This window comes from Mycteria americana, chromosome 1 (assembly GCF_035582795.1).
Source record: "Mycteria americana isolate JAX WOST 10 ecotype Jacksonville Zoo and Gardens chromosome 1, USCA_MyAme_1.0, whole genome shotgun sequence".
In the NCBI taxonomy this organism is placed as follows: domain Eukaryota; kingdom Metazoa; phylum Chordata; class Aves; order Ciconiiformes; family Ciconiidae; genus Mycteria; species Mycteria americana.
Window position 1 is genome coordinate 154,982,942 of NC_134365.1, and position 26,030 is coordinate 155,008,971.

Sequence of the window (26,030 nt, forward strand, 5' to 3'; positions counted from 1 at the left end):
TAATCTGGACATTGCCATGCTGCCTGTGACCCTGAGAGACTTTAAGAGTAAGGACGTGGGCTTCACCATGCCAGTTGGCCTGGGGACCACAGAACAGTCCTGGGCACATGTAAAAGACAAATACAGATAAAATTGAGGAGTCCAAAACCAGACTAATGTTTTTAGTGGCTCATTAACTTGAAGTTTCTCATCTTCTGTTTTCTTCCTACAAGATTTTTGTAGGTCCTTTTCATCTACAGCATAGCTAGCAATGAACAAGAGAGGGAGCTGCCAAGATTTTTCAAGTTTAATCCTAAAAGCAAACCGAAACATAACTCTTCAGTGCCACCTCAGCCCTGTGCCAACAGCTGGGTGTTCTGGAGATTATCACTCCCTTCAAGATCAGGCCCTCTGCTAACTTTCTGAAAGCAGGCATGCAAATATGAACAAATAGATGTTATTAGCAACTAGCTTTTATGCTTTTCTGGAGGGCTAGATGGAGCATAGGTATCTGCGTCTGCCTCACACTGACTACCTGAGAGCACATGGCACACGGGAGCATACAGACCGGACAGCTTTCAGACCAAAGACAGAAGAATCTCATGAAAGAAGGTGCCAACGTAGTAGGAGTCTGGGAAAGCAGGCAGACTGGATCACTGTCTGGGGACCTGAGCTGAAGCTGACTGGATCCCACCCTCTACAAATAATGGGAGGAAATGCTACAGATCTTTTGTCATTCCTGTCTCTCTCTGACCAAGAGCTGTTTCTCAGTCTTTTCCAACAACATTCGCAATGAGATGGGTGTTTCCTGAGGAAGACCACTGCTAAGAGATCCCAGGGATTCATAGGAGTGATTAATACAAACAACTGTTGTGCTTTCACTCATAAACAAAAAAAAAATTGTGCATTTTTAAAATGTTATGCACAGCTTGCATATTGGCTGTGACAAGATGAGTATTAAGGAACATCTGAGTCTAAGGTACAGGTAAGTATCCCCAATACTGCAGTAAGGGGGTATCAGCTTTAAGACACAAAGCATCTTATACTTCGGTTTGCTCCCCAGCCTTGCAACACCCACCTAAAGCACATTATTATACCTTCTGGAATCAGAAACAAGGGTGGGTATTTTTGACAATCGTTTTGGGCTTTGACTCGTTGGCAGCTAAACATGCAATTCAGTTTTCAGTTTGCAATTTCTGGGGCAGAAGAGGCTTTCAGAAAAGAATATCTTGCATAATTTCACTGTTTTAAGAAAAAAGCAGAAATAATAACCCCCCATGAACTCTCCAATTCCAGATTTCCAAATATTGAACCCACATCAACTGATGGAAAAGAAAATAAACTAACTACAGTAACCATTTTAAACTGGCTAGTTTCTTACAGACCTGTATCTTCTCTTGTGCTTGATAAAGAATCTTTAACCTCCTGGTAGACCAACAGAACACCTAACCCATAATTCATGAGATGTCAAATTTTTGTACACATAGTTTACAGATAGTTATTAAAATACTATTCCTCACGTGCCTCATTGAAATTTATTTCTGTAAGTAATGGCATTATTTTCGTAACCTTTGCATTTCAGAGAGCAGCTGGGAAGAGAGGGGTCACTGCCCAACGGTAGGAGCCTCTGGGCAGGACAGAGCAAGGTGTCTCCTTGGACAGGCCAGTGCCCTGGGGCTGCCCACCACCACCATGGGGCTCAGTGGGCTTCTCTTCTCTCCGTTCAAACGTCAGGGACTTGGGAGTGCCAGGCATCAGCTCCCAGCCTTTGCGGCACTGGCTTGAGCAGAAGTGCTCTTTCAGTCAGTGCCAGGGATGCTAAAGGGGCTGGTACTTGAACCAGCCACTGCATCTCCATCTCTCTCATTCACTAAGAAACTCAAAACATATAATAAATTGGCTGTAAGCATTTGGCTGACAGCAATCTGGAATGCTGTGGTTGCTACAAAACCCCAGGTTTTAAAAACTATGACCCTGAAAGGAAGTCCAGATGCTAGAAAATAAAGTCCTGAACACTATGGAGAGATGCCTGAAAGACAGGAATTGTAAAAAAAAAAAAAGCCTGAGTTTTATTCAAAATTAAGGAAAGTTTCCCTTACTGGGAAAGTACAGTTATGGGGAGAAAATGAACAGTACTGATGGACTTGGCAGTGTCACATTAAGTTTACAGTTGGGCTGAATGATCTTAAAGGTATTTTCCAACCTAAATGACTCTGTGATTCTACGATAATTCCTACCTGCTTCACATTTTGACCATGCACCACGAGAGTGTTTTTCTAGAGTTATTAGCAGTTTTTATCTCATTGCCACCAAGCTCATCATCAGCTTTAAAATCCAAATGTCAGTTTAGTTTTACTTCATCAAGTGGGCCTCCAAGCCTTGCCATTTCTGCATTTCAGCAGTTTTCTTCCCCTGTGATACCAGTGTTTGTTTCCTACTTTTTCTTCTGTGTTTTGTCCTCTTGAGAGCATCACCTTGACTAACAACATAGAAAGTCCCAGGCTGTCAGGGAGCGCACAGTACATGCTGGCTGGGATTTGGAAGGGTGAGCACTAAAAAAAATAGAGCAAGCCACTTCTGGACTCCCACAGCCCTACTTCTGTGCACCAGCCTAGCCCTGAAGTTATGCTGCTGCCAAGGGGTACAATGGACCGGACCATCAGGAACAGAATGTTTTCAATTTTTTTGCCATTTTTTCAGAATTCAGCCAACAATTAGCAAACTATACTAAGAAACTATAAGCCCTAGAATTAGATTTTCACATGTTCTTTTGACCTAAGCTGCAGACTTGGCTAGTGTGTGTTGATTCAGCTTCTACATGTATTTCCCCTGCCTTCAAAGTCAAGGGTTCCCAAACGTACAGTTGAACAAACCCTTCAAAGTGATGCAGAGTGAGACAGAGAGACTGGATGCTTCTGTCCATGCCATACTCCTACTGTAACTACAAGACATTAGTGATCCCCTGGTGCAAATAACACATTCCTCGTTTTCTTTAAATACTTAGGAGGCAGTCAGGACAGTATTTGTTACATACTTTGGGTGAGGTCATGCCATGAGAGCAATGCTGCGAGCTTCACTCTAGACTGCAGTCACCACTTACCCTTCCTCGTGTTTCTCTGTCTGCCCTGCATGAACTTAACTTAGGAACTAATCTTCTTCCAGACATGCCGGGCTCCAGCCTAGGGACCCTGCCTGTCTCGTCTGCTATGCTGAAATAACCTAACTCCAGTGCTGAAAATAGGAAAAGCAGCTGCAGTGGCTTAAACACTTCTTCACTCTCACCAAGCAGATTTACTTCACACTGTGCTTTCCAGGGGCTCTTTTTAGGATTTCTATTTAGGACTATTAGGACTAGATCCTACAGAATCCGCTTCTCTTAATGTTTGGGAGCAGTAGATATTCATTTCAGCTCTTTCAAACCAGCAAGTACACGGAGTACCTGTATATTGTCATGGCTGAAAAACACACATCCCTGGATCTGTCTCACTTTGTATTTCCCCATTGATTTTTCTTCTATTTAAAATATTTTGTAGTGGTAGCCTCGGTCTCACTCTCCTTTATTTGGGGGAGATTTCTGGGCTGGTAGTACTGCTACAGTCAAATTAAAAGCCTCCAGATGCTGGAGCTGCCCCATTGCTAGATGATGTGCACAGACACTTCTATCCTTGATGTGGACAGACAGGTCTGTTCTCAGATGGATATAGTTCTATTAGGACAGGTTAAATACTCTTCAAATAGTTTTTTTTTTTTCTTTCAGTGACTTTTGGCCACACCCTCCCTTGGCAGGAAGGTGGGAGGAGAAGCCCATCAGCCCTCACCAGCATACGCAGTGCAGTGGGACAAGTAGAAGAAACGGGAGCTGACTCCCCTGCACATCCCCATGGAGGTTCAGCAGCCCCAGTGCCTTTAGCTGATGCAGGCGTTAATGGTAGCAGGAAGAAAAGAGGTGTGTGCAGAGCTGCCGAGTGACGCTGTGCCCGTCTGCTCGGGGGCTGCTGTGCTGCAAACCAGTGTGTCATGAGGGGCAGTTGCTCTGGCTGTACTGGCGAGTTGGGACCACACAAGGCCCCAGCGAGGAAGCCTACTCCTGCCTTAGTACCCCAGACCTCCGGCAAATCCAAGCCTGGAACCGGAATATGACTGCTTTTCTTTAGTCAAGTTTTGCTAGCTAATGTCTCCCAGGATGAGGCTGTAGACCTTCCCATGATACCTGCAACAGCTATTTTGCATACTTAAAAACTTAGATTTACCATTGGCTTTTACACAAGTTTCTAATGATGCAATTAGCTGATATTATTCAAGGCTGTAATTTTAGTTATTGCTTGATGCAGTTAGCTATTTAATTGCTTATTATAGTTGATTACTTACGTTGATTACATTACCTTGATTATAGAGTTTGTTATATGAACTAACTGCTCTGTCTTGATTATAATGATGTTGTGCCATGTGAGTAATTAACTTTTCCAAAAGAATGCAAGAACTGTTTATTCTGTTTCTGGTAATGTAACTCAAATAGATGAAATACAACCCATCTCCTCCCTTTTGCCTTGATGCTATCAGAACATGTAAGAAATACGTAAGTGTCTAAGTATAGTACTGCAGGAAATGTCATTTTGCAACACACTAACCTCTACACATCTGAAATACTGAATATCCTGCTGACTGAAATGTAGGGGGTTTACATTTATAATGCTCTTTTGGATTTATTTTACATTAAAGAGAAGGAAAAGAGGCTGCATTAAATGCATCTAGTTGAGCAATATATACATACTGAATATCTACATATACAAATAAAATGCTGGAGGCTTAATTAATGTTGCAGTGTTGATGTTAATTCTCAGGGCACGGCACACCACTGACGGGGACCTTTAAATATCCCCATTATAATCCAAGTAATATAATAACAACTTTATGTATGAAATTTTTATGTTAGGTATTGAGCAGAAAACACACAGCAAGTAGGTGTTTATGCCCAGCAATTTGCCATCAAAGCTCCCTATCATCCCTGTAAAGGGAAGACCCCCACCGACACACAGCACAGCATACTAGAGGCCAGGCTGACAGGGCTCGTCCAAATGGAAGATACTGCAGGACTAGGCCCCAAAATAAAAGAGAGTAAAAAGTCCATGAGAGAAGCCCCAGGAAGAATGGAAAGACATGAGTTATAAAATTAAGATGGTCTAAACAATTAGTGAAATGGTTCATGCATACCCTGATTGCTCAGGTACAATAAGCTTTTCCCCATCTCCACTGGCTTGTCATTTCGAAGCTCACGTGCGTTTCAGAAGATCAGAGATGTTCAAATACATGGTGTTCAGTGCTCCAGAGGCTAAAAAGCCTCTGGATATACTTCTGGCTGGGAGTGTGGACAGACCTGCGCTGAGGCATACACACAAGGAAATTCTAGGCAGGTTCAGTAAAAAATTTTTTTTAACTATGATATCTTAAAAACATACTTTTTCAAACTCGAAATTTCTCATCAAAGACTAAATAAATATATTACAAGTGTGAACTTTCATAATCTATCAATGCTGGTGCAACACATATTTTAATAAGCTCTTAATAGAGCCACAAATAATCATCAATCAGAACTTTACCTGGGACCATACTTTTCATGGACACTATTTGCAACTGAATAATCATCCACCCACCGACAGAGAAATTCCTGCTACATGATATTATTATTCATACTAGTCATGGTTTCTTCTTAAAGACGAAACAAAACCTCTGGCTTTTTGAAACCTTTTGCTAGGGCAAAATGCAGAATACTTAAATACCCTAATTTTTTATTCTAGTAGAATTTAAGGACTTTTACATGCTTTGCTGATTTAGATCCATGTGAATAAACAGCACCTTTGCCTTTTTTTTACTCCACTAGTTTCTGCACAGGGCAACTCAACGCACTGTTTTTCCTTTGACAAATCATGGAAAAAATGCCAAATATTTTCGCTGTAGTCTGAAGTCTGCAGGTGGTTACTCCCTCTCCCCTCTATGTATCTGTGTAGCAGCTTTGAATTTTTTTCATAGAACAGAAACATCTGTTGATAGTCTAGAAACATTTCTGAGAATAGGAAACAATGAAGGAAATTATCTTCTGCTGGCAGCACATCAGAAGGAAGTAGATTATGCTTTTCAGAGCAGACTGCAAGCCTTTTGCCCCAGTCACCCACCTTTTTTAGGATTAAACTGTAATTAACGTGCTTTGTATGCTTTGCATAAATTCCATCATGGCTAGAGCTTTGTAAAGTAAGGTTAAAGATGGAAGTAGACAGTTAATCTCCCTTGATCCAACCTGCTATTCTACATTGCTAAATAAATCCCCCCCCCCCCCAAACTGATTTTTGGATGTATAGGAGCCACACAGATGCAGAAGACTATAATCCATGGAAACAAGGATACCATTGACATTTTAAACATGGATCAAATCCTGCTCACTTTCTCACCTCTCATATTATTTCTCATGCTAATAATATGGTTATTAAGGTGAGTAAAAAGTGTAGAATTTCCCTCCATATCTCTGGAGTTGATTTACAGTATACTCAGTGGAGTTTGCACCTATCTAATTACACTGAAAGCAAAGCTAAAAGAAAATGCTTTAATTTTCAGAGCCAAAGAACCTGGAAGTGCCAGGTTTGCTATTACCCCAATGCACTGAAAATTCTGCCCTGTTGTCCATTGACATTGTGCTCTCTGTGAGATGGGATCACGTAATTAAATGGCAGTGGCATTTAACCATTACCTTTCATATACTCAAATGTCATTCCCTTAATGTCTTCTCAGAGTTCAACCTCCTAATTTAAAATAAAAGAGCAGTCTTCCTCCCACCCTATTGCACGCAGTTGTAGTTAAGATGCCCTTTACTGCATCTTTGAAGAATTTTTACCTCAAAGCTGCATTACTGCAGCTTGAATGACCAAACTAATGACATTAATGAGGAATCTCAACGTGGGCTGTTACATCTCAGCGAGGGAAGCCAATGGACTAACGTTTGTGTCACGGGGCTAGGGGAAGTTGGACCAATCCTTGGTTTTGCCAACAGTGAAGGCTTTTGTCCTACGCAGTGGGGTAGATGAAGAGCCGGGTGGGCTTGAGACAGCCTTCTCTCTGCCCCTGTCCTGGAGCTGCAGAACAGCACGAGGAGACCACCTGGTAGATCTAGAGAGATGCTGCTGGGAAAGAAACCGGGAATCTCTCTTTTTCCTTCCCATCAAAAAGTGAATTGTTCTTTGGCATCCAAACACAATGTGTGTGCTGCCTAATAGTTTAGATATTTGTGTTTGGTTGGTGCAATTCCAACCCTTTTCCCCCAGGAAAACAAGTCACAGCAGGGAAGAAAAAAGGGATTGTAAAGAATTTGCAACTCGGCTAAACCTGAAAGGAATTTCAGTGAAAAAAAAGAAAAACGAGCTGTATAACCAGGGGGCTTTGTCCCTGTCAATGTGAGAGGCTCTGCAAGCTGGAAGGGGGATCTTAAGAGGTTCTCCAAAAATAGGGTTGCCATTATTTTTCTTACTGGAAAATATCTGACAACCAAATTAAAGCATCCTACCAGTTCCTCTGGAATGTTAATATATTCAGGCTGTATGCATAGTACATACCTGTCTGGAAACAGAGGAATATCAGACTGCAGATTCTTGGGGACAAATGCCCCAAAGCCCTCCCCTGTCCCTTATACAGTGTAAGTTCTCTGTGTTCTAGTCCAGAAAACATTAGCAAAATGACAGTTTTGCTCTCAAGCCCTTGGATGCATCCAATATATTCATCATTGGGTTGCCTTGTGAGTTACCCAATATCTGAGGAATAATGTTTTTAGTAGAGATATTACTTCAGTTATGTTCATGTTAAAGATTACATTTCCTTTGCAGATTTGAAGACTAGCAAACCTGGATCAGAAATCTTGATAAATGGTTTTCAACTGTTTTTAATCTGTGAACCCCTAAACATTTTCCAGCAGGGAACAGGTCCTGGCACCACACAGAGAGACCTGCTGATGAGACACAATAGAGTTTCCACCTGACCATAAAAATAGTTCACAGAACCCTTCTTTGAAGACCCTGCTCTATAATGACCTTCTGAATAACATAGGCTAAATAATTTCACCCCAAGACATCTGCGTCAAGCTCATAACTTCTGGATAAGCTTCTTAAGATCATATAAAAAGAAGCTTGGGATTTAAATATTTCAGTGATGGAGAACCATCCATACCCTTGATAAAGCTGTTGCCGTAACTCATTATTGTCAAAACTGTGTCTGCTTCATGGTTTGAATCTGTTTAGCATTGACTTCAAGCCACTGCACTTACTTGTGCTTTTGTGTGAGAGACTAAAAGCCCTCTGTTATCAGATAACCTTTGATTAGGTAGATACCTTAGAGAGGCCAAGGTCAATTCACCTCTTAAGCTTTTCTTTGATAAACACAGTAAATCAAACTTCTGAGTACTGTTGCTAAAAGATGCCACTCCAAATTTCAGATTTTTCTTCTCTGAACTCCTTCCAAGTTGATAATGTCCTTTGCAAAGCACAAAGGAACACCACAGCTGGAGTCAGTAATCTAGCAATGGTCCCACAGGCTATACCTATATTGCCAAATAAAAGCCAGAGATCAATCTCCAGTCCTGAGGCCACATGGTCCCATCTACACTGCTCACACCCACACAGCTTAGCGTTATCCCTCTAGTTCAGATTTGTTTTCAAGAGAGCTTGTGGGGTGGTCTGAAACTGAGCTGAGTGGCAGCTAAGCATTAGACAGAGGTCTGATGCTTGAGTTTTTTTCCATAGCAGCAGAGTAGACATGGCCACTAATACCTTACAAAATACCTGTCATTATAGGTAACTCAGCTTCCTCTTGCTAGTAGACACTACTGTCTACTAATTCATGGGTTATGTTAGCTCAATTAACTACAGTATCTCCCTGGAAGATTACTTTACATTCAGATTTTTTACCACATTGATGTTTCATCCCTCCTTAGACTTGCTGCTTTGCAAAACACAGTGGCTCCATCCTACAGCTAGGATGTCCTTTTTCTCTACTCTGCTCCTTCTGCATCAGCTGAAAATACTACTATGGCAAGAAGGCATCCAAAACCCCCTCCTTTGGCCCAGGAAGGTTCTTCTGGCAAAACCACAATAACCTACAACAGCACCAATATAACTGCAGTTACTGTGGGGGAGATCTTCACCTCAAAGTAGGTGATTTTGCCAGAGCAGACAGCAAAGCAGAGCTTCCAGGCTCTGATGTGGCAGGAAGCACCAGACATCTGTAGATACCTGTAACTCATTCCAGGGCTCTCAATTAGGCTGGAGACCTATCCAGCATGAGGAGCTCTTCTACCATGTGGATTGTGATGTTCAAAGAAGAGTATTCATCCTTTGATTTAAAGTATACTCAATTGCATTTGGATGCATGAACACAACTGTTATGCGAATGTGGTCCTCTTGCAGTACAAAAGAAAAATCTTAGCAGACTGCCTTAAGCTGGTTGCAAGAGTCCTCCTTTGCTCCAACCCTTAAATTAAGTCCATAAAAAGAATTAATCCTCCCTTGTAATTCAGTGGTACAGCAGGAATGCAGTCTGTGCTTCCCATATCAGTGTCAGATGCCAGGTCTAATACTAGCATTTAATACTTGGGATAGTTGCCCATTGGCTTCAAAATGCACTGCTTGCAAACTTAAGCACTTTGTATTTAAGAAGTTTAATCAAAAAAACATTTTTCACCTCGGTGGACCATCAATATAAAAATCACTACTGAACTAGTGCTAGTTTTCAGTTACAAATGTTTAGTGCTCATTCTGCTAAAAAAAAAACCCCAAAACCCCTTCATGGTATTATGCTATGCCATGCTATTATATTAATGAGTCATACAGGATGGAAATGGAATTAACAGTAATTAGCTGTAATTTTGTCTCATGTAGCAGTACGGAGAAAGTAAAATGCATTTAGTGTTCTTCTGCAGAGAAGCTAGCTAACTTAACTGCAATGAGAAAGTACTTATTCTTTGAGTTGCGTTTTCTACCACCAGTTGTCAAGGTAACAACTTCGTTAGACAGAGAATACAACTACTTGTTTTTTTCTTCAAAGGAAAGGCCAAGAGGATTACTCAGAACATTTTCAAATGGCTTTTTAGGAGATCTGGCTTGAAGTGTGCAAGGCTTTGGGGCATGATGGTAAGCCGTGTTACATGCCATGGGCTTACGAAGTCACCCTGTAGTAAAATGCAGCGGTCATCAGCGAAGCTGCTGGGCACCCCTCCTGCAATTCTTGACTGAGTGTCTGTAATCTGCACGAGAAGCTTCAAAGATGGGAAGAGGATCAACATTCTTGGCCGCTGCATGTGCAACCACCAGATGTTGCCACCAGTTCTTGAGCGCACGCATGCGGCACCTGCCTCTTCTGTCCAAGGCCTGGGGAAGCAGCAGGGAACCTGCAGCTCGCTGCTGGGTGGGCGTCCCTGCCTGGGGCCCTGCGCTTACAGCGGAAATCATCAAATCTTCGTGGCATTTCGGACTGTACTTCTCTGACTAATGTCCCAGGCTGAGGTCCCATAACGGTTGGTTGTTCCAGTCATCATTGGATTCACCGCTTCTAACTTGGCTCGACGATGGCTTTAAGCTGAGCCAAGTGAACGCTGCAGCCCAAAGAACTGGTCCTGCCTTCCCTCCAGCTCCCAGCTCCACCTCCCCACCACTCGCCTTGGGCTGGCACCGACAGTTGTGTGTCTGTCTGGCTGAGATAAACTGGATGGGGCAATCCCGCTGGCAGCCAGCCTTGCCGGGGGAAAGCGCGCGGGGTGAGCTTTCCCTTCAGTCTGCCCTGGGCAGGCTCCTGCACCTTAGCGCAAGAGGTGAAGCAGAAGCGTGAAACCAGGGGAAAGAGGGTGCCACTTTTTGACAGCCACTCTTATTTAAAATCCCACAAATATTTTACTGCGGACAGCTGACTTGTACTCTGTAACCCACAAAACACTGAAACCGCTGACGTTTGCTGAGGCTGATAAACCTCAGAGTGCTAACGCAGCTTCCCTCTTCTCCTCGGGAGCTTCTCTCCTTGGGAGGGAAGCTAGGGCACCAAGTGGCCACGGTGATTTTGCAGCTTCTTGGTCTAAAGGCATAAAATACTACATAACTAGGAGTATCTTACACATGCTTTCTGTGAGAAAAAAGCAGCACTCAACTCCCTGATCTGGTTTCTGTAGCACAGAATGGTACAATGCAAAACAGCCCTGATCTAAATCCTTTGGACAAGCTGAAAGAATCAAACCCCACACCCACTCATGTTATTTTTTGCTGGGGTTGGTTGGGACTGCAGTTTTATAATGTATCATTATAAATGAACAAATGAACCATTTGTTCACTGGATGGGGGCTGCCATCTTGATATTACTTAGTACAGCAGCTTTTGAGCTCTACCAACCAGAGCCCAATTTGCATCAGCATCCCCCAGATGAAAGACTTCACTTTCCCCTCTGCTTCCCAGAAGGTGAGTTTACATAATGCCACTCTTATTAAACAGTATTTTGAGTTAACATACATAAAAAGAAGACAAATATCTCAAGTTTAGTTTCTAAACTCCCAAATCTATAGGTATACCCATCTATCTATATCTATATCTATCTATACCCAGCTGATACACTTCAGCAGTCCACAAGCTGCACTTAAACTATGTGGGTGAAGATCCCATGCTAGGGATAGTGTCCTCCAGTTCAGCTACAGGTTCATTTCAGGGCTTAGTGCCTGATGATATGCTCTATTTTAATTAATTCCTTAAGCCACCGCTATCAAGAGGAAGAAACTGTATCAGCTGAAAATGAAATTAAATCAATATGACACAGAAGTGGCTTTGCAGAAGAGGAGAGGAATCCAAGGGACAACTTAACGCTGCCTGGTTTGATGTGCATTTTAGATCTCATGATGGACAAGCAACTCTGCCTTTCCACAGCACCCTCCTTTTCCTTATACACATATCCCTCTAACATCTACATGAGTTTTGATAACTTCACTCATCTATGTAAAGCTGGCACATAGATGTAAAGTCAGAAAGAGTGCAAAATGGGAGCCCAGGATTGGAGCCTGACTTGTTTTCTGTTCCAATTCTTGCACATCTGAAGCGTTCAGAACAGCTTGTGAGAACCTGGTATTGTAAACCAGAATCTAACGTGTTGTCTCTGCTTTTAGGCAGGATGGGATTTGAACCTTTGCTTGAAGTGAGTGATGCCATGCCTAAGGCACCAGGAAGCCTCTCCTCTATATATATGCAGTCACATTAAAATGCTTCAGCTAGACAAGATCACTTACCATGTGTATAGACAATATATGATTTCAAAGCCACTGCAACACATTTATATCCCAGAGGCGCTACAATTGGGATCTAGTCTCCTTCAGAATAACTACTGTTTACAGAATTATCCTACATCACAAAAAACCTACAGAAGATCTCTTAGTCCTCTGCCGTTTCACTACTATGACACAAGGCAGTCTGTAGCAAGAATAAAATGGTCCCCGGATCTCCATAAACAAAGCAACCATTTGTGTTTGTGCTTTCTAGTGAAGATGAGCAAAGACTGATCTTGGGCAGGATAATCTTATGGCTAAATGGATTTTTTCCTTTCTTTGGACCAGTTTTCCCAACATTTCACATTCCACCACTTTCTCAGTTTCTTATTTGTGGACACTTCAGAAAATTCTTGAATGGATTAGGGTCTATCTGTATAAAAATAGAGGTCTGAAACTGCAAAACAATAGAGCAAGATGCTTTTCTCCGCAGGCTCTTATAACATGATTTCCCTTAGCATAGTCCATTTCAGGTTTCAGTTCCTAATACAGTACCTTATCATAGTGTTTTCTCAAATTGCTAGTAATAAAGTAATGAAGCAAGCCATGTTGTTCGCTATGTGTAAAAGCTAACCTGAAGTGCATCTGATTATTCTGCCGATTTGTCACTTCACCATTCAGAATCAGAAGTTGTAAGCAGCTTATAATCTTTCGAACGGTCACCATCTATTACACTATCCAAGCATTCATTCAAAAATGTGTCCATTCAACCCACCCAGATAAAAAAGATGGAGGCTGCTTTTAGGGGGCCCCTAAAATAATGACTAGTTCAGAGGAACATCTTGGAAGCACTTCTAAGACACTTTAGCTACACAGCCCTTGGCTGAGCTTTTCAGTGGACCTTACAGCTCTCCGTGGCAGAGGAACCCAGCTCCAAGCACAAGGGGATGGGGCAGTGCGCCTGTGCAGCAGTTCTGATCTGTAGATTTATGCCGTCCCTTCATTGCACCACGTAAAATCAGGCTCTCTTAAAAATCACTTCCTTTTAAAGCAAGGTCATGCCTGACCGTCAACTGCATTAAAACAGAACTTCAGCTAAGAGGATGTAGCAGTAATTAATGATAAGGCACATAAGGGTCATTATCAATGTCTTAGGCTTTATAAACACAGAAAATTCAGTACAGTTCATGCTTAAAAGAAAGCCAAAAATGGTAATGAAATGGCAATTAATAGCGCATCCACACTTTTTTATTCTTTTCTGTTGGTTATAGAAATTTAGAAATCTAGTGCATCTTTAAGAATAGTTGAACATGAATCTAAATTCTTTGACTGTATTCTGTTAATTTTTCTACAGTGTCTATGTAAAATCCTGCATCTGAGTTGGAATAACCTCAGGCAACAGTGCAAGCTATCTAGGTAGCAGCTTGGCAAAGAAAAAAACGGATGTGTTTGTGGACAAGTTGAACATATGTTAGCAGGGTGCTTTTGCATAAGTGATGGCCATCTGCGTACTGGGCTGCATTAGCAAACCATCACCAGGAGGTTTTTCTGGTGATTATCCCTTTTTGCTGAACACTCATGAGGCCACATCTCAGTATGGTGTCCAATTTTAACCCCTCTCCAATATAAGAAAGACCTTGACAAATTACAGTATGACCAGCGGAGGGCCGCTAAATGATCAGAAGACTGAAGGACAGGATGTACCAGGACAGGTTCAAGGAACTGGGCTTGTTCAATGAGGAGAAAGGAAGGCTTAGGGGTATATTTATTGCTGTATTGAACTACCTGAAGAATTGTTACAGAGAAGGCAAAGCCAAAGAGGTGCGTAGAGAAAGGATAATGGCAACCGTCCCAAGTTGCAATTTCACTGCTGTATCTTCTGGTGTTGCCATGGGTATTATCCCAAGCTCTTCAGCTCTGCTTTTACTTTTTAGTGGATCCTTTCTATTAAATCTGTCCAGATGTGGTCTGTGAATTCCACTCAACAAGATCAAAAAGCAGTTCTTATACTCAAGCAGAGAGGACTTTCCCTGCATGAGCCCTTGGTTTCTCTTAGAGCTTTCAGGCATGTCAGAGTCTCTTTTTATCCCATACTTCAGGAAAATGCGACTGGCTATGTATCAGTACCAATGTTCCTTGATTCCCAGCTGAGCGTGTGAAAAGATGATACAAAGCATTTGTCTCCACAGCTTAAAATATCTGCCCATGCTTTTGCTGCCTGTCATCTTCTTAACCTTCTCAGGAAGCTCTTGCAGGCAATTTCCTCACTTCATAACTGGATTTCTTGCTGCTGGCTATTTTAGGTTCTGCCTGGGGCATACCTGCAAAGCTAAGGATCATGTGGCCAAGGCTTGCAGTAAAAGATAAAGGAGGATAGTAGATAAAGGAGTAGATAGTAGATAAAGGAGGATAGGAGGGTAGGAGGTACTGCAGGGAATGTGTATGTGAGGTGGGTCAGGGGTCTCCCTGTGTGGTGAGAGGAGGCTGTTGGATGATCTCCGTTAGCTGTTGCACAGCTGGGCTATTCTCATCTGCTAAATAACAAAACATCTCAAGCAAACACGAATTCAGATAATGGATTCCTGTGATCACCATATTTTTCTGAAATAACATCACTGCACATTAATTCCCGCTTTGATTTGTTTCATTTGATTCTGGCTTCTTTTTTTTTTTTAAGGTGAAAAGTGCAGCTGAAGCTGCAACGGTGAAATTAACTTTACACAGTAAATTACATCTGCATTATTTTTTAAATAAGCTACTGCTATTTTAAATCAAGCTACTTTTCCTTCAGCGTTCTTAATTTTTTAAGTGCTGTGCTCCAGAGCTTTCTATTAAGCAAAGTGTTTTAAAATGAGTCTTAAATAATTTAAGTATCTCTTTTCTGAAATACATTCCTTTCCTGGAAGAATTTTTGTCAATTTTATGCCTTCTTGGGAAGAAAATAAAACAGAGAAAGTATTTTATTATTCTATCCAGTCTTACAAGAGCAGAAAAAAATGTGCAACAGTAATAGCCTCCATTCAACAACAGGCACACACTAAGAAAAATCTGTAACATAATTTGCCTTCTTCACATCCCTCCCAACTCGAATGAAGTTAAAAATAAAATGAAAAACAGGAGACATTTCTTATTCCAAACTGATGTGAAGGAGGATGTGGTATTTGCTGTTGGTCTGAAGCCTGCCTGGCTTCAGCTAGTACTTCTCCCTCCAGGAGAAAAGGGACCTGGAGCCTTCGTATCAGCACCCTGATACTGGAGACAGAAAAGTGAACGCCGCCCAACTCGTCTTCACAAAAACTTTATGGCTTTAGTGTAGACCTGGGCACCAGCTCTGCCAGGCCAGGAGTTTGCCCTTTCCCTGAACGGAGGACAGTTGAGTCCCATTCTCCAGCAGTCATCCCCCAAAAGCAGTGGCCAAAGTAGGAACAGCACAGCACAGGTCTGAAAATGGCTGGTACTGGCCTCTGGGGAGTGGACTGAACGTGGTGTTAGTGCCCTCCCTGAAGGCAATTAGCTGTGACGCAAAGGGGACGTAAAGCAGTGGCAGTGACACCGCAGTCTGCATGACAAACCTTCTTTTGATAAGGCCCCACCATAAACCATATTGGTGTAAACCAATATGGGAGTGTACTTACACTACCACCCCTACAGATTTCCCCAGTGTGTTAGTCAGAGAAATTAGGTGATGTACACCTTTATTTCGCCTGATCCTATTAAGCGCCTTATTAGACAGAGGAGGAGAATGAGATGAAGTGAGTGTGACCATGTTGACACACAAATTAGTTTTCCAACAAATGGTACTACTGAGTATTTCTTTGTTCTGTAATATGCGAAGGAGAACAGAAGAGACAGATGTGATAAACAAAACTCGACCCAAACGTAAACAGCTGGGAACGGATTTCCATGAATCATGTCATGCCGCGACTGAAGCAGGTTCACGTCATTGGGTTGTACAATCTCCAGCACGCTGAGGGATGGCTGGAGGGTGACCAGCCCCTTCCAGTCTCCAGCTCTGCACAGATGATGCAGTCATACCCAGTCACTGACGTAACCAGATACAGAACTGCACCCAAGACTGTAAGATGCTTTCTTCTTGGGGGAGTGCAATGACTTTGTGCCTCGGTGCTCTCCTACGACAACTCACTGGCTCATTTTCTCCCCGGAGAGCACTGCAATGTACTGAATCACTTTTAGTCCGTAACAACACATCAAGGGCATGCCATGACAGCAAGCAATGCCACGCAGCTATTTATGCTACAATAAAGAGGAGGCGAATATAAACTCTAGGTATTACGTATGAGATGCTGTTTCTTCAGTACAATAATAGGGTACAATAATATTTGAATGTGATATTGTCGTTGGATTTAGGCAGGAAGCAGTGTCGTTTCTAGAATAGCTAAGTAAGGTACGTGAAAGGAACTTGAAGCCAGAAGAGTGCAAACTGACAAAGGACACACCTAGGAAGATGACAGGGGCGATGCCTGTCCCTGTGTTTGAGATTGGGCACACACACTGTCCTCTGACACAGCAGCTCACCTCAGAGAAGGCGAGGTCACGTCTAACCTCAGCAGCGGGGGGCTGCGGCTGCGCAGCTGCCTTGCAGTTATAAGGTGTAAGACTGTCCATGTGCCGTCTGAAGACTTCCTAATGATCAGATCGAAGCAGGACAAAAATAAGCCTGGTTCCTGGGAAATTAGGAGACAGATCCAATATCTGAATAAGTGGCAATGGTTTTCTGGGGCACAACCACTGAATTTTCAGGAGCAGGAAACCTAATAGCAATCTGTTCCCCTCCTCTTTTAAGTAGCTCCCGTGGAGAGGCTCCCTGGGCTCACGCTGATCAAAGTTATACCAAGTGTCATCCAGAGCAACAGCAGGGCAAATCCAAGTAAAAGCAGACCCCTTCAGCATCTGGCAGGGTCTGCTTAGCACAAAACATGATTACAATCCAGAGTGTTTATTCATGCTCAAATTGCACAACTTGGTTGTTTATATCAATAGATGTCTCCTTCCTTGTGCAATGCACGTGAGGTTCTGAAGCCCACATTTGGTTAAAAGTCCTCTTCAAGAACAGTAAAAAAGAAATCAGTTTACAGCTTTACTTTCCAAGTGATCCAAAGCCTAATTATTCTGATGCATTTGCTAACAGAAAATTAAGCATAGTTCTACTGATGCCAGTGATGTTATGCTGCCCCTCAATGAACATAAGCAGAAAGATGAGCAGGCCCATGATATTTCATAGCAGCGAGGGGATCATATACCATCACACTTGCTGTATTATGCAGCACTCTACATCTGAGTTCTAGTGTCTATTAAAATATATAACTAATTATTTCCTGATGCTTTTGGAAATCAAAGCTCCATTAAAAGGTTGGGTTTAGATTGATCTTTAGGCATTCTATCACAAAAGATAGAACAGCAAACAACACATATCTAACATGTAAACTGGCAAATTCAAATGACCCCACAACCCAGTCTGTCTTGTTTTTCTATTAATCCTTTTTGTCTAATATTTTAATTCGAACTCTGGGAGCCAAAATGCAAAAAACCCTTTGTTCTAAGTTTGTCTAGCGCTTACACAAGAAGGTCATGAGAAAGACTCCTAGGCACTCATAGACAGTAATGAACTACTGGTAACACTACTGCTACTGCAGTACTGTGAATGCCTATAAACGTCCTTTTGAACCAGAGATGGCAGTAGGTTTGGCGGAAGGAGGAGGACCTGGTTTTGAAGACACACTGGAAATACTAGTCACTCTGGTTAAATGACCCACCCACCCTTTGATGGCAGGCAGATGGTGAATTTGGGGTTGTTTGTCACTCAGTAGGTTCCCCCTTCACACTACCTCTAACCAAAGCCTGCCACTTCCTCTGCTGTCTTTGCTCCAACAAGATGTTCCCTTTGTGCTGTTGCAATCCACTTCCCTCTAAAGATCCCAGGGGGACTTCTGGTGCTCATCACCATCTGGTGCATTCCAAATCCTTACCATGCCCACAAAGCCTTTGTGAAAAGGAAACAAATGCCGGTGGTGGCTGAAGTGTCTTCCCTTTCCTAAGCAGGCATGCATTTTAGCATGCCTGTCATTACATCATTTTACATCGCCTCTGTATTTGAAAGTCCCTGAGAAATGAATAAGCAGTTGGCACCATCTCTGGGTATTGGCATGATGGGCTTTCCTGTCGATTTTTTGCCAAAAGACATTTCTCCAACAAGGAGAACTATCAAAAAACCTACTACACTGATAGACATAAACCAAGAGAAAACGTTTTCCTGCTAGAAATGACATAAGTAATCCAAAACAAAAGATGACAGAAAATCACTGTACTTACTATGTGTCGTGCTGCAAACACTCCATCAACTATTGCACAACAGAACGCTGCTACCACGCCAAAGCTGATAAACACGATGGAGGCTACTAACTGAGAAGAGAAAAACAGATTGAGTAACATTTTCAATATAATTCTTTAAGTAAAACAATTACACTAATTTTTCTAGTATTCTTAAATGACGTTTCCCCCTGCTGTAATTCACTTTAGATCAGTGTGGCAGGATGCCAGTCACGCAGTAGAATAAAAGCAGAAATTCTTGATGCTGGGTTGACATACCATCAAGTCTACTAGAAAAGCTTAAATCTTTCTAGAGAAAACTAGGTCAGCTGTAAGAGTTATTGAATTCAATGGTGATTTCTTCTAAATCAACTTATTAAATAAAACAGCAGTGGTGTCCATAGGGAGCATGGCAAAAAGCCATGTTCCTGTTGGCTCACATCAATCTCTAGAGCTTTACTACAGTGGTAGTAGCTCACACATACGGATAAAGACATTGCAGTAAGTTAATAACTAGCCTGTGAACTCTCAGAAAGCTTTTATCATCCCAAATAGCTTATGATACCTTATGCCACAACAAAATCAGAGACTCATACGACTGGTACCTCTGGAAGGGCTGGGGTGTGCTGCCTTGGCCCCTGCCCTTGTTGGGGCTCCCAGCCTACCCCTCAGTCTCAGAGCGGGCACGGCAGAGCACAGCAGAGCTCAGCGCATGTCCCAGCTGCAGTGCAGACAGCACACTGTCTTTGATAGCCTATCAGCCATAGCTTCAGACCTCATTTTGCCTCCCAAGCTGCTTCATTGGTTAAGCATTATTAATTCTTTATCAACGGGACTGCGGATGGTGTAACCCTAGAGCACCGCTCTGGCACAAGTGGTGGTGGTACGGAGGGCTCAGGGGAAAAGGCTGTGCAGGTTGGGCATGCTGAGCTCCCTGCTAGCCGTGCTCACTTTATATCACCGAGGATAACTAGAGCTGCAGCTCTAGCAGCAACCGCAGGGCTAGCACAACCCCAGATATGGCAAGCTTACTGCCCAATTCACTCTGAAGAGAGCAATAGGACTTGGAAAGGCCAAGCAGTGGTAAGCATCTCCATCAGAGACCAGTCAGTATGCTGTTAGCACACGCTCTTCAGATGGCACTGGCTTGTTTTGAGGGCATGTCTGAAGGATGCAGTGCTGTGAACGAGGTGAGATGAAGTGAGTTCTAAAAGAGAAACCCTGTGTACGCCTGGCAAGGCGCTCCCCTTGGGCTCATTAGCCCCAACACCATCAGATGAGGGAGAGACTCAGATTAGAGGGTTTTGTGACTTTGAGGACTCTCACCTTGAGTTTGGATGAGTGGGTGCCTGCAGGATATAAGGTGAACCTAACGTGTACTCTCTGGCTATGTTTTTAATATAATTTGATGTACATCTCTCGCGTCTCTGGCATTTCTGACACAAAGTCACAAGAGGAACACTTGGAAACATCATGTATGATAGCTTAATTTAATTTACAACACTATTAAGTTATAGTTAATAACCACAACAGATTAAAAAATTCCCATGAAAACTGACAGAACAGCGTCCTTAATTGATAGAGCACAGGGACCAGGGTTTCAGTTAAGAATTTGGAACCTCCTTGTTATTTACCAGTCATTAGTTGCTCCTTCACAACATGTATTTCAGAAATGCTCAGGTATAGATTACCAAAATTACAGCTATACAGTTCATATATCCTTTTTGCCTATACAAAATTCATATCTGCATTACCTAAATACTGTTTTCACATGTGTAAAATTTGTAAGGCATCACAAACCCACTTGAAAAAATGCACTCTTTAGCTTCTGTTAGGCTAAGAACAGTACAATGTCAATAGTGTCAACAGGGGGGACAGCACTGGTGACTTCCTCAAAAAAATGCATATCGGGCAGGTAAGAAATTACAGCCTTATAAACCCATAGCATTGGACATACAGATCAAACATTTAGAAATAAGAGCTCTCAGGGAATTGGCAAAAAGTACAACTTAAAAACAGAAGAATCACAGCTTTCAAATGCTTTCTGATACACTCTTTTAATCTCTCATTAGGTCATGGCTAATTAGATCACGTCATCAGAGGTGAGCCAGCACTGCCCCAGGGATTGCTGTGTATCTGAATGCTCAGTGTGGGGAGGAAAGGGCCACACAGAGGTGGCTGAGGCTGACGGCACTGGCTGATCTTGGGAACCTGCTACATCCCTCCTGCAGCCAGCTCCATCCTGCCCTAAGGAGGCAGAAACCCTAAGAAAGTAGTTGGCTGCTTCGCCCTTCAACCTCCGCTGTCCCTCGGCTCCCCAGTATGGTGGGTCATGTCTCACGATTCTGGTTGTCTAAAGATCTTGGCATGCAACTCATCAGCTCAAGAAGGCTGTGGGCTCCTTGTAGAGAGTTATTATCACTGCAGACCAGTGGGCTGTGCTGCCCTGCGGCAGCTGCATTTGCTACAGACCCTGATCTCTTTATTTGAAAAAGCAGCAGTGTTTAAAAGTTCAGATTAAGTCATTATTGTCTGATACCTCTATCTTGTTTTTCAAGTCATAGCAGTCAATCAAATAATTAGTGGGTTCAGCCAGGTGTTTCCAAATTGCCTGAGCTCAGGATGAATTTACTGGAAGCTGACCTCAAGGTGGCTTTTCATTTCACACATGAGCAACTTATTGATGATCTACAATCCCCAAACCAACGTTTTCCACTCATGGAGATAGCTTAAATCACCTAATGAGCATGCTGGCCTTTCAGTTTCACCATACAGCTATAAAAGACCGCATATGAAGGTGCACAGTACATTGTAGTATAGACAGGGGCTATGGAGTTGGCTTTGCACTCCTCGGTCATGTTGGTGACCATCTACCCATTCAAGGAGTTGCATGCAAGTCAAAGGTTATCAGCCAGAGTCTGCTGTTCTTATCCATGCCTACTAGCAACTACTTCAGCAAGTGGTCCCTTTGAAATGAAAAGGACCATTTCTTGACTGCAGTAATATTTATTACAATGCCGAAGTGGCAGAATGTGACGCTCAGGGGTTCTTATGACTTAAATTGACTTCTATATGTATTAGAATGATAAAAGAAATAATGATACAAGAACAACACAAAGAAATCCTTAAAATAAAATTACAGATTCATATTCTCTCTGAAACCTCCCATTGCTTATTGAGAATGTGAGAAACACATAAACAAAGTACAGAATTAATTACTTCTAAAAATTGCAGCCAAGACAGCCAAATGAAGAGCTGTTGTAAACTCAAAAGCTAATTTTCCTGAGTGGTAGGTGATTGCTGGAGTTGTGAGCTCACGAGCCTAGCACTGTCAAGAAAGAAAAGCAGCACAGTTCATTTAAACATAGAGAATTTTTGTTGATAGGTAAAAGAAATAGCACTTTTAAAAAAATAAATACTGATCCCTCACATCATCTCATCTCCATTTTTAATAGCAGTATGTTTTGTCAGGAAAACCATTGATTATTTAGAACAACATATTTTAACAGTTATTCAAGAAACAGTTTTGCTCTTGCTGTTCCATTGCTCTGCAGCCAGGCTTCTCTACGGCTGTTTACTCCTGGTTCTGGTACAGAATACAATAATTTGGTTATTTGCAAGGGAACCATGAAGCCAGTTATTGAACAGTGAAAACTGCCCTGTGTGGGCCTAACAATCAAAACCAAAAGCCAGTTGTTTAACAGAGGTGTTTTAGCAAACGTGAGAGCAAAATAGCACTTAGAATGAGGGACTTTTACACATAGTATTAACTGAAGAGCTGCTATCTTCAGTCATGTCACAGAAATATGAAAACACTCATAAAAGCAAAACTAGTGAAAGGCTGGACTGCTGAATTCTTGCATGCTGCCTTCTTTCAGAAGAGGCATGCATTTTACTGCAGAATTCACCTGTCTTGGACAATGTCTTGTCCTTCAGCAGGCATACAGCACCGCTGGCTGCACTGGGGCACCCTCCCGTGCAAGCGAGCCTAGTGAAGGCAATGGAGCCAGAGGACACCCCGTGGCCACGGAAGCCGATCACGGATGCTGTTCAGCTGTCAGAAATGCACCTGGCACAGGTACTTGGCAACTAGCAGTCTCCCACGATTCCCAGGCATGGTTTTGGAGTTCAGAGTTGGCCACAGACCAGACCCGACAGGGAGTTTGATGCGGCCACCCTGGCTGCAGCCACGCTCTCACGTAACCACCGCACCTCAGGCCCCCAGGCACTTTGTGTGCCGAATCACACGCTGCTGGCACCGTGTCCCCGCTGTGTGACACGCGGAGACGTGGAGCCAACGTTTGCCAGCAGACACACAGAAAATCACATCGCTCCCCAGCATAAGCACCTGCTTGCTGCAGGCTGGTACCTCGCTGGCTGTTTCCAGCATTCCTGTGAAACAGCTCTGTGAGGCTTGCTAGGCTCCAGGTCTCTCTTCTCGCACATACCTGGTTTTCTCATGGCTCTAACTTAGTCCTTACCCGCCTTCAGTCAAAAAGCACAACTGCTCAGATAGTGACAGTCGCTTCTAACACCAGATGTTGTGTGAGATGCCTCATTCTCTCACTTTAGACTAAGTAGATCTGTGACTTTGGAAAATGCATGGATTTTTGTTTTCGAAATGACCTCGATATCAGATATAAGTTACGTTATATCTAACAGACTCACTTTGTTCGTGCTAAATAGCTATTTTTGCATTGCACAGCCTCCAACGTCTCCAAGCATTGTGCTGTTCATCAAATCTCTCTGGGACTTTTTTCCAGGCAGAGGAAGAATCACAAATTGCCCTCATCAATGTAAATTGAGAAACACTGTCATCCAATACCTTTTGCTCTGGAAAGTGAAGGCTTTGCAAAAGGCTGTGTAAATGTTATGCCACAGGTTTGTAAAGCCCTTTTTATCCCCACACAGGTTCAAGCAAATGCATTGGGAAAAGAAATGCATGGGGCAGTTTGTTGTAGGCTGCCCCTAACATTACATTCCCCAAAATATAGTTTAATTCTGTGGGCCTTTCTACTGGTTTGATTTCCCTATGTCTCCAAGCTCTGAACGTCACATGGGCTTAAATAAATCCTCTGCACTATTTCAGTACGCTGAGGACGAAGATGTAAGAGCAGAAGTTTACAAAAACTGTGTCACAAATCCAAAACAGAGAATGACTTCCCACACCTGGTGCAATCTCAACCAGGAGCTGCATCTATTACCAGGGCACCTCAGCAGAGCTGTAGATTAATAGCCTGCAAAACTAAGACAATTAAACTCATTGCATTGCATTTCCGATGCTGCTATCAACTAAATGCTGCCTGGCTTGTGAGGTGGGACGATGTACTTTTAATTGTACTTTTAAATGTGAGTTCATTTTCTCTAATTTGGAAAGTCCCCTCCTGTGTGGCCCCTTCCCCTCCCACAATGGCCACTTTTTTCCCCCGCCCTTGGGACAGAAGTTTTGCTGCTGTGATCAAAGTTAAGCTCAGGCAAGGCTCCCACTACATCAGTTTTCACAATTGGGCTAATTAGGAGGTTTCTCACTACACCAGGTAATGTGCTTCACAATTTATGGCCTGCCAACCCATTCTTTCCAAAGGTTGGTTCTTCAGTAATAGCACTGCTGTACTTGAGGCTCTGCTGGAGGGCTGTCACACCACAGGAGACAGGAATATGTCATGTTCGTTATTCATTAATGCCAATTCTAGTCATAGCACTAGTTCCAATGACACAAATTCATAACGATGAAAGACTTTCATGACGGCCCAACCTATACCTGAAGAACTATTTCCTAAACTGGCTTCCAGATGAAGGAGGGAAGAAAAAGTAAACACTAAATGTCTCTTGGTTTGAAGAGCACCAGTTTTGGTACAGCTCAGGAAGACAAGGACTGGGGCTGGGATCCCATGCATAAACACATAACTTGCTTCCGAATGTAATACACCTAGTAACGTAGCCAATGCCCACAGCAGATACCTATATTACCAGGAAGGCCTTCAGACAGAAACGCTGTACACGTGATGTTGTCAGGTGTTTAGATCAAGCCTTGTGTTTAGATCAAGTGACCAAGGGAGAAACCTACAGCCTTTCCACAGTATCATCACTGTTGAATTCAGCAAGTCCAGTCATACATTGTTGAATGTTATCAGCACCAACACAGATCTTTGATTCAGGTTTTCTTCCCTCTCGCTGTTGTTAGTGGCACCTCAGGACACAGAGCTGAGCCTATGGGACTGCTCACTGCCATCTGAAACAGCGACTTGTTCTCCTGCCCCTAGTTCGGTTCCCTGCTGCCCAGCCCTCTCTCCTGCTCTCTCTCCCAAAGGGGTGCATCCCTGCAAAGCAGCTCCCGTGCTTGCCCAAATACACAGCAAGCCAGGGCAATTCACTCCCTAGGCAGAAAGCTGTTTGTTCCCCCAAATGAGTTAGATGAGATAACCGTAAGGAGAGAGGAGCGTTAGAGCCGGTGGAAGTGAGAGGGTGGGACCATGTGTTCAAGACGGAAGGGAAGGAGGTAGAAGTGGCAAATTACATGAAATAGGTAAGACAACCTAATAGTTGCTGCCAGTCTCACCTATTTCATGTAATTTGCACTCCCAGGGATTATCAAAATAAAAGCTAGGCCTTAGCTGTAATGAATAAATGATAAGGACTGGGGTTATTTTGCTGTTTGTGGTCAAGGAGACTTGTTTTACTGCCTGTGAATAAGTTTCCCGTTTTTCAGTATCATGTCAGGTATAATTAAGAAAAATAGCAACATGAAAAGGCTAGTTGGTGTAACACAGGCAGGGGAGAGGTCCCATGAGAAATTTAAGCAACCTTGCATGCATAAAAAGGCAGAATTAATTACATAAACAAACATTGGGAAAGAATACAGAAACCACATGAGAGGTATCAATTATTATGCCAAGGAGAAAAACCAAGATCAAAATCCACTTTCAAAATAAAGGCAGCATTTTCATTCAGAAAATTTCTCTTTTTTTCTTGCCCCATATCCCGAAGGGCAGAACGCTGAAAGGCAGAATTCGCAAGATCTTTTGTTACGCCTTAGATACTCACAGTTAATTTATATCATATGTGGGCACAGTTAATGCATACTGCTTTCTCTTTTTCTCTTCCAGTGGTGTTGATGCTCAGCTTTTGCAGACAGCTCATCAGTTAGGCTACTCACAAGGGCAAGGGACCACAGAAGTGCCCACGGTCAGGAAATGCGCAACAGGGCAACTTCACAGCCCCAGCTCCCCCCCAGCCCCAGAGGGCTTACGCTACAGCACGTAGCTACGCTACGCTTACGGCACAGTTGAGAAAGACAAGCGAGGGAGCACAGGCATCCCAGTCCGCTTACTCCAGCTCCTCCAGGCACCCACGGAGATCTTTAGGACAGGGACCATTTCTTTATTGATCAGGTAAACAGACTGCTTGAGTTATTGGGAACTTTATTTGCGCCATCGGGTGCGACAGTCGTAGAGATGGG

General features: G+C 42.9%; 1 protein-coding gene across 2 annotated transcripts in view; it reads right to left on the bottom strand.

The window, feature by feature from the left end:
* Positions 1–26,030, bottom strand: part of TMEM255B (transmembrane protein 255B) — a 75,945-nt gene that overhangs the window by 24,711 nt on the left and 25,204 nt on the right. The window contains exon 4 of one of the 2 annotated variants that reach the window (XM_075491938.1): positions 18,575–18,664. The exons of the other annotated variant lie outside the window; for it this stretch is intronic. Coding sequence (XP_075348053.1) covers positions 18,575–18,664 — 90 coding nt within the window. The remainder of the gene's footprint in view (positions 1–18,574; positions 18,665–26,030) is intronic. 2 annotated transcript variants of the gene reach the window in all.